Here is a 9,036-nt window from a genome sequence, read left to right as displayed (position 1 = left end):
TCTATCTATCTATCTATCTATCTATCTATCTATCTATCTATCTATCTATCTATCTATCTATCTATCTATCTATCTATCTATCTATCTAGCTATCTATCTACCTATCTAAACTCCTGAAGTTTCATTATTTTTCAACATTTCACTCATATCAAAAACTCTAGTCTAATTCACCATGATACTAATTTATCTATATTTTAAAGAGTTTTCTTTCTACTACTTATTTAAATTTAACCTTATCGCTTTAACGTTCTAATTCAAATTTCTCTTAATGATCTCCGGACATTTCTGTTTCACGAACAAAAGTAATATTTTCATAAAATCGTTACGTTTCACTTGTCCACGAGATATAATTTAAAAAATTTTATTTTATCTTATTTGACGTAAATTCCCCTAATGAGATTTACTTGTCGCTGTGTCTGTCTGGGACGGTGAAAAAGATTCGTATCATTTACTTTCAATTAATTGCATCACAACTTATTAGTCATCAATCTATAGGCAACAGCATGATTTGAACATAATGTTTTTGTTGTAGCCCCGAAATAAAAGAATTAAAACAAATGAAATGAACGAATAACATTTGTTGCATATGAATGAATGTTGAATGAATAAGGCCCAGATACAGATACAAAGAGAGAGAGAGAATGTGGCTGCTGAAGAAGTCGTGCGTTGACCCAATACCTTAATCAACCTTGATTTTGAATATTGATAAGATTTTTATTTTATTGGGTTTGTTTTGATTTTGAAATTTTATTTAAATTAATTTGGCATAGCGCCACAACAATGCAAGGGGTCTTCCTGGCCTGATTTCAAAAACTAATAACACAAACAGAAGGCAGACGGACAGACGTTCGTAAAGACAAAATATAAACTAAATAGTATCAGACTAAAAAATAGTTGAGGGTAGAGAAAGGTAAGGTGCCACTGGCAAAAATATAAAAATTGCGATAAATATAAAAAAACGATAAGAGTTTTTGGTTGTTTTTTAAAGATATCAAAAAATAAGTGCTGCAAATAAACAAAAAACACCATTAAGTAAGTGCATTAAATTGTGTATTTCATGGGTGATAAATTTAATAGTTTATACCAAGTTAAATTTAAAACCTCCAAAAACAAAACCCGGTTTAATAACATTTGGCGCTAAAAATGGCGCCTTCAAATATACTTAATGATATTTGTCCCTAGAGATCAAACAACATCCAGCCAACAAAAAATCTCGCAAGATAAATGTTTTAGATTTTAAACATGATTTTACATTTTGTTTTAAACGTATTTCACTTTTGCAAAATTTTAATTCCTTTTTTTTGCCTACAAGAAGCTAAAGATATAAAATTTATTTAGTGTCCAAGATAGAGAGAAAAAAAGAGTTAATGGCTTCATTTTAACTGGGCAACACCCGATTTAATTTACTCCTAAAAAAGTGTCTGCTTTTCTTTCTTTCTTTACTTACAACACTTGGACTAAAGAAACAAAGAAATTAATATTGGCCGAAAGGATAAATGTTGATTTTAAGCCTAAAGTTGATTATAATAATGAAGCTGATGATCATCAATGATAATGATGATAACAAATCTTTTTATTGAACCTTTTGCCTGATTTTTTTTTTGTTAAACAATTTCTTATTTTAATAATGTTTAAATGGCTGAAGTATGTTTAAAGAAAAACTACTCAAAGACCAAGTTATAGCAGTTGAAAGGAGGTAGAAACAATACAACAACAAAAAACCATTTTAGCCAAATTGCATGTTTTAACCATATGTCTGTCCGTCGTGTTTGTACGTTGTTTTTCTTTATTTTTTTGTTCTTTCTGCAAAACCATTTGGCTGTTTTTGACTTGTTGCTTGAGTATGGCCCGTCCAAGGATGCTTGATGCTATTTGGCTTGAGTTCTTCTTTCTTTTTCTCGTACATATTTAGAAAACTAAAAAGAAACATGAAATTCCTGAGTAATTTGTATGGAAAGGCGTGAAGAACACCAACGAAGGCAACACCTTAATTAATGTTATAAAATTGGTATGAAAAAGGAATGCAACTGCGTTAGCAGCAGCAGCAACACCACCAGCTTCAGTCACTATAAGTTTTCATGTATAAACATTTTTAGTCTTTAGATTTAGACTCAAGATCGTTAAAAAGAACAGAAACTAATCGTAGAACTCAAAATTGTTGAACGTTTTTTTCTTTTGTTGCTTTTATGTTTGTTTAATAAGGCGTTATTTTTATTATTTTACTTTTTTATTTTTTATTCATTAGCTCATGGCTTAATTAATTTTATTAACAATTTTAGTTATTAGTAATTTAACCCTTGACCTAGATTGTAGATTCGAAATGGTATTTTCTTAAAAATGTTTACAAAGAAAAAGTTTTCAAATTTTTTTGATATTATTCCAGCAGTTTTATTAATAATTTCAAAATTGTTAACCTTTGACCTTAAACTAAAATTATTTTATGTTATTGTAAAATAATGCATTAGAAATTTATACAAAATTAATAATGCATTAGATATTTATAAGCTTTCATAAAATTTAACTTTAAATTCCTCTATTTAAATAAAAAGTGAAAAGTATTCTTGAAACTTTAACCTTTGACCTACAGCGTATAACTTCTAAACTATCGGTTTGATTGCAAAACTATATATGAGAGAATTGTAAAGAAGGATCTAAGCTTCTAGAAATTCTAACTTTTAGCTAACCGGTTTGAGGAGAGAGTAAGTAACAGAGGGTTAAAGTTTAACACTTCGATATTTTATTTTTTTTTTTTGGAAAAAACTAAGAATTTCTATAAATTTTTAAAATCTAAATTTTCTTTTAATAAAATCTAATAATATTTTAAAATATTGTCTGGTGTAAGAGAGCTAAAGAAAGAACTTATTTAAAAAAAACTTTAACCTTAAATATTCTTGACATTTTAACCTTTGACCTATAGCGTATAACTTCTAAAATATCGGTTTGATTGTAAAACAATATATGAGCGAGTTGTAAACAAGGATCTAAGCTTTTAGAAATTCTAACTTTTAGCTAATCGATTAAAGGAAAAAGTGAATTACAGAGGCCTAAAGTTCAACACTTCGAATTTTATTTTTATTATTTTTTTTTTTTTGGAAAAAAAACAAAGAATTTTCATAAATTTTTAAAATTTAAATTTCCTTTTAACAAAATCTAACAATATTTAAAAATATTGTCTGGTGTAAGAGAGCTAAAGAAATTTTTTATTGAAAAAAAAAACTTTAACCTTTGACCTCAAGCTTAAATCCTCTTAATTATGGATTGTAATAGTAAAACAATATATGAGAAAATTATAGAGAACGATTTTAGTTCCTAGAAAATTTAACTTATAGTTCTCCTGCTTAAATGGAAAATGAATTACAGGGTGCTAAAGTTCAACATTTAGAATTAATTTTTCCTTAACTCGAAATTTTAAATAATAAATTTAATAACTGATTATTTTTGAAAATTTAACCTTTGACCTAAAGCGCAAATTACTTAAACTACCGGTAGATGGTTATTGTAATTGGACCTAAACTATCAAGAAGTTTATCAGGTAATTTGTCTTTTTGAGAAGAAAGGGAAAATTAAGGTTCTTAAGTTCATTCCTTTTTGGAACAAAATTTGGTACTTTTCTTCCGATCGAACGAAATAACGCACCATCGTACCTTTTTATAATAAAAATACTTATTGATTTATTTTAAATTTAGAGTATAAATGAATGAAACTAGAAACATGACAAATTGAGTTAAAGTTAAAGAAACCACAGAAAGGTACATTTCTAATCAAAAAGTACTTTTTAATCTAAATTACTCAAGTAAATTTGAAAAAAATTGTTAAGTAAGTAAACATTTTTAAATATTTAAATTTCTTTTTACTAACATTTTCTTATGAGTGTATTAATATCACAAACGACACTATCTTGATCTATTAAATAAGTTATAAATTAAAAAAAAAAAAACAATAATGTTTTCTATTTTAGTCACATTTTGAATAATTTTCTATTTCTTTCATAATGAAACTAGTAAAAAAAATAAAAATATAAATATTCAATGAATTCGAGAATGAATGAATCAAAACTGAATGAAACATTAATAATAATACAAAAATTGATTTTAATTTTATATTAATGATGGGACTGAATAAATGAATGAAGAAAAAAAAAACAAATAAAACTATGAATTACTTAATGATATAAAGCAGCTATAGAATTTGTAAATATATTTTAATTAATAACAATAAATTTAACAATAAAAAAGAAAAAAACATATATTACAAAATTAATAAAAAATTCAAACTGAATGAATCTTCTACTTTTAATGATATGTTGAAGTCATTAAAATTATTTTTATTTTTGTGAAAATTGTGTTTTTTTTTTATTTCTCATGTGAATCAATTAATTTTATTATGTATTTTGTTAAAAATAAAATTTATTTGATTTCTGTCGTAATTATCTTTAGATATATATTTTTTCAAATTTCATTTCTCTGTATTGTTTTTCAATTTATGTATTTTTTTTTTGCAAATAATTTACATTCAATGTTATCACTGGTTTCCAATATAATTTTTATATGAAACTTGCTTTTTTAAAATTTATTTTATGTCTTTTATTTTTCATACATTAAAATGTCGTTAATTTCAGTTTTGTTGTGGATGAATTAAATTTATAAAAAAAATTTCTAGATTTTAACACCTGATTAGCAATTTTAATGAATGTTTTTATGATCGATTAAAAACAAATTGATTTCTTTTTTTATTATTAATTTTATATTTGCATTTTATGAGAATTTTAATTGCAATAAAAAAAAGAATGTAGTAGTAGATATCTAATGAATGTTAGAAGCGATTATATTAAATTTAATTTTAATTAATTATACTTTAAACTGAAAAACTGTATTTGAAAATTTTTTTTAAGAATACACCTAGGCGAAGAAATACACCTAGGCCTCTATCGGGCCTGTTGTGCGCTCTTGAAGCAGTGCTTCAGGTCTGAATCGAACCCACCACCTCCGGTCTACCAGACTAGAATACTAACCACTAACCTACCTATCTATCTACCTAATCTATCTATCTATCTATCTATCTATCTATCTATCTATCTATCTATCTATCTATCTATCTATCTATCTATCTATCTATCTATCTATCTATCTATCTATCTATCTATCTATCTATCTATCTATCTATCTATCTATCTAGCTATCTATCTATCTATCTATCTATCTATCTATCTATCTATCTATCTATCTATCTATCTATCTATCTATCTATCTATCTATCTATCTATCTATCTATCTATTAATCTAAACATCTATCAGCCTATCTATTATATACATACCTATAATTTTTATACAAATTTCGCTGAAAGCCAGTGAAAGTACTTAAAACAGCGAAAGCCCCGATAGTCTCTAGTCGCTCTGCAAATTTCAATATATTTGAAATAACATTTTATGTGTTTTTATTAAGAACTTTTTAATGCTTGCTTTATATAATTTATGAAGACAGTTTAAACCCCGATGCCCCCAGCTGTTAATTGAACTATTTTAGATGTATGTTAATATATTTTTTATTAAATTCTTCGATAGTATTTATTAATTTTTTAATTAATGCAAGAATTTTGCATACAAAAATTATTTAAAAATAAATTATTTCTTTACGTTATAGACTGACAAGTAATTGATCTAAAATTTAATAGTAAATAATAAGGAAGTCCAATATGATCAGAAACAAATCAGATTCTTAAACACAAGTTCTAAAATTTTTAAATATTAAATCACAATACGTTTATTATTAAAACAAATATTGTGAGTAACGTTTCCATTTACCGATTTAAATTTTTAGGTTATGATTATATTTTTTCCAAATTTTTTTTTAATATTTGCCATTTTAGGGTTAATTGACAATTATATATAAAAGCTTTAATTTTATTTAAATGCTAATCATTATAGAAAATAGCTTCAAACTTATCAATACTTTTATCTTAAATTTTAAATTTAAAATGAAATTTTTTTCAACTATTGTTTATGGTAAGTTAATTAATCAATTTTTTAACCAAATAACCAACTATATAATTTTTTTAATTTATTCAGCACTATTCTTCATTTGTGCTGTTCAAGCACAAAGAGGTTTCCCCGGCAATCGTCGTGGTCCTGGAGCTGTTCAGGGTGGTGGTGGCCCCAAATCAGACTGTCCCACCTTTTGTCCTTTGAACTATCAACCTACCTGTGGTTTTAATGGTCGCTGTTATAAGGAATTCAGTAATACTTGTGCCCTAAATGCGGCTGCCTGTTTGGGCGAAGGAAGTAAGTTTTTAAGCTTAGTTTTTAGGAATTTAGTGAGTGACCAACTCACAGTTAGTTAGTTGAAGTTAGTTTTAGTTAGTTAGTTAGTTAGTTAGTTAGTTAGTTAGTTAGTTAGTTAGTTAGTTAGTTAGTTAGTTAGTTAGTTAGTTAGTTAGTTAGTTAGTTAGTTAGTTAGTCAGTTAGTTAGTTAGTTACATAGTTAGTTAGTTAGTTAGTTAGTTAGTTAGTTAGTTAGTTAGTTAGTTAGTTAGTTAGTTAGTTAGTTAGTTAGTGAGTTAGTTAGTTAGTTAGTTAGTTAGTTAGTTAGTTAATTAGTTAATTAGTTAGTTAGTTAGTTAGTTAGTTAGTTAGTTAGTTAGTTAGTTAGTTAGTTAGTTAGTTAGTTAGTTAGTAAGTTAGTTAGTTAGTTAGTTAGTTAGTTAGTTAGTTAGTTAGTTAGTTAGTTAGAAAGCTAGGAAGGAAGCAGATATTCGAAAATCGACAGGTTTTACATTCCGCAATGTTTTCGTGAACTATTTAATAGATGTGAAAGTATATTAACATTTTATGAAAGACAAGTTTCAAAATTAGTATAAACATAATATTTTAAATTAGATCTATTTTAAATAAAACCGTTTAATTAAAAGAAATTTTTAACAAAAATTTTTATTATTTATTTGTTTTCTTTGCAGATTTCAGACAAGTTAATATACAAGAATGCTCCAAGCGGGGGGCACGTACTTGTTAATGTAAAACGTATTCTAGAAATATTTTATACATATTTAATATAAATTAGAATTTTATTAATATAAATTAGAATTTTAAATTTTAAATAAAAAATATGAGTTTAGCATAATTTAAACAAAAAACAAATATATTTTTTTAAACTATCGCCAAATATATAGAACATAAAAACAGAAGCTGTTGTGGGTAAATCCAGCTTAAAGCTAATAATACCGGTTTTAGTATCGCATGGGTCTGTTTAAGTTATAAATTAGAATATGTTCTCTATATTACCAACATTGCAAATTAAGGATTTCTCCACATATCTATTAAACGGGAAATCATTGAACTTAAACGTTCTATACCCACTATAATAGGGCGCGTTCTTTGTCCCGAGGTCGTTGGGGCTGCTGCCACTGTTGGTGGTATAGAGGTACTAGTGGTGGTTGATATTGATAAATTCTCTTCTTTCGAGAGAATACTTCTTTCTGAAGTTTTTTCTACTTTATTTAAATTCATATAAAATCTTTCTTCGGATGACGAATCAAATAGGTTATGTTCACGTAGATCTTTTAAAAGCATACCCTGTATTTGACGTGGTTTAATTTCATTTTCACCATCATCATATTCTGGATCTCGGAGTAAACGTTGTAATTTTAATCTAAGACTTGAATCGGAGGGACTAGCATAAGCTAAGGATAGTAAGGCTAGAATATAGAGAGAAAAAGTTACAATTTTTCAGATTCCTTATAGCGAACTATTCCTTTCCAATTTCTTTAACACTTACTCATTAAAAACACACAGCTTAAATATTTCATTCTTATATAAATCATTTTACTTTCAATATAATTTTATAATAACAATTGCGAAAAATAAACTCGCACGTTTATAAATGACAAACGTAACTCTACTAAATAATATTGAAATGAGACATCAAACATATATAAATATTAACAAAAAAATATTGTACGTGTTATTAACAAATGCGTTAAAATTATTAACAACAAAATTTTTATCGTAAAATCACGTTTTACAATAAATAATAAAAAAAATAAATTTCTTATAATTTAAACAAAATACTAAAAATCTAATAAACTATTGTATGAAAATCTTAATATTACAACGTTTAAATAATGGTTGTGTGAAATTTTCACAAAATGTGGAAGGTAATACAAAATGGGAAGCTAAAAATTAAAAAAAAAAATTAAAATATTTCCTAAAAAAATCAACAATTTAATAAAATACTTACTGCAGCCACAATTCATTTTATCTAAAAGACATTTATTGTGTACAACATATATACAATTTAGATCGGTTACACAAACTGGTTCATAAATCGGCGAACACTTAGTATTATCCAACCATTTGCAGGGTAATGTATCCTCTTCGTAATCCTGATCGTGTACATTATTTTGTGGTTTTATAGAAGCAAATGTTTGTAAAATCAAATCAGCATCGTAAAGTGTATCTTTATCAAATAATTCTTGAAAGTTGATATAAGGTTTTTTAATGACATTCAAATAGTTTTGAAAACTATTTGGGGATTTATTGGTAACAAAAGCTGAAAGATGAAAGCTATAGTTATTGATAATACTTTTGATAAAAAATAATCTAAGGGAATCTAACACCACCCGATTTTAGGTTTAAATAGTCAAGAATCTTAGTACTTTAAATACCAAGTACCTGCCAACAAAAAAGTCGAAACGCAGACTTCAGGTTAACAGGACATATATTCACTAAACTACAGATTAGATTGTTGACTAAACTATAGACTAGACTAAAAACTAGACCAGAGACCAGACGATAGACTAGACTATAGACCAGACTATAAGCCAGACTACGGACTAGACTATAAACTAGACTATAGATTAGACTACAGACCAGACTATATTAAAGACTATAGATTGGACCATAGACTATACTATGGCTTAGACTATTGACTATAATATGACTATAGACTAGACTATAGACTAGACTATAGACTAGACTATAGACTAGACTATAGACTAGACTATAGACTAGACTATAGACTAGACTATAGACTAAACTATAGACT

At 26.3% G+C, this 9,036-nt stretch overlaps 3 protein-coding genes across 3 annotated transcripts in view; 1 reads left to right on the top strand and 2 right to left on the bottom strand.

Annotated features, from left to right (window-relative positions):
* Nucleotides 1-5,928: 5,928 nt before the first annotated feature.
* On the top strand, nucleotides 5,929-7,108 carry LOC111683504 (four-domain proteases inhibitor-like). Its single transcript, XM_046945225.1, has 3 exons — nucleotides 5,929-6,002; nucleotides 6,066-6,278; nucleotides 6,950-7,108. Exons 1-3 carry the CDS (start codon nucleotides 5,975-5,977, stop codon nucleotides 7,003-7,005), a joined length of 297 nt encoding a protein of 98 aa, XP_046801181.1. The 5' UTR covers nucleotides 5,929-5,974; the 3' UTR covers nucleotides 7,006-7,108.
* LOC124418557 lies at nucleotides 6,898-7,905 on the bottom strand. Its single transcript, XM_046945223.1, has 2 exons — nucleotides 7,768-7,905; nucleotides 6,898-7,687 (listed from the first exon to the last, which is right to left on the bottom strand). Exons 1-2 carry the CDS (start codon nucleotides 7,811-7,813, stop codon nucleotides 7,287-7,289), a joined length of 447 nt encoding a protein of 148 aa, XP_046801179.1. The 5' UTR covers nucleotides 7,814-7,905; the 3' UTR covers nucleotides 6,898-7,286.
* Nucleotides 7,793-9,036, bottom strand: part of LOC111683505 — an 11,778-nt gene continuing 10,534 nt past the window's right edge. The window contains exons 2-3 of the mRNA XM_046946875.1: nucleotides 8,230-8,541; nucleotides 7,793-8,164 (exon numbers count right to left, since the gene is read on the bottom strand). Coding sequence (XP_046802831.1) covers nucleotides 8,076-8,164; nucleotides 8,230-8,541 — 401 coding nt within the window. The 3' untranslated portion in view covers nucleotides 7,793-8,075. The remainder of the gene's footprint in view (nucleotides 8,165-8,229; nucleotides 8,542-9,036) is intronic.

Source organism: Lucilia cuprina, chromosome 2 (genome assembly GCF_022045245.1).
Source record: "Lucilia cuprina isolate Lc7/37 chromosome 2, ASM2204524v1, whole genome shotgun sequence".
NCBI lineage: Eukaryota > Metazoa > Arthropoda > Insecta > Diptera > Calliphoridae > Lucilia > Lucilia cuprina.
This window is presented reverse-complemented; position numbering and strand designations above follow the sequence as displayed.

Coding starts and splice junctions, on each gene's coding strand:
- LOC111683504 (XM_046945225.1), top strand. CDS start 5,975: ATGAAATTTTTTTCAACTATTGTTTATG. Junction 6,003..6,065: donor TTTTTCAACTATTGTTTATG/GTAAGTTAATTA, acceptor TAATTTATTCAG/CACTATTCTTCATTTGTGCT. Junction 6,279..6,949: donor TGCCTGTTTGGGCGAAGGAA/GTAAGTTTTTAA, acceptor TTTTCTTTGCAG/ATTTCAGACAAGTTAATATA.
- LOC124418557 (XM_046945223.1), bottom strand. CDS start 7,813: ATGATTTATATAAGAATGAAATATTTAAGCTGTGTGTTTTTAATGA. Junction 7,688..7,767: donor AAGCTGTGTGTTTTTAATGA/GTAAGTGTTAAA, acceptor TCTATATTCTAG/CCTTACTATCCTTAGCTTAT.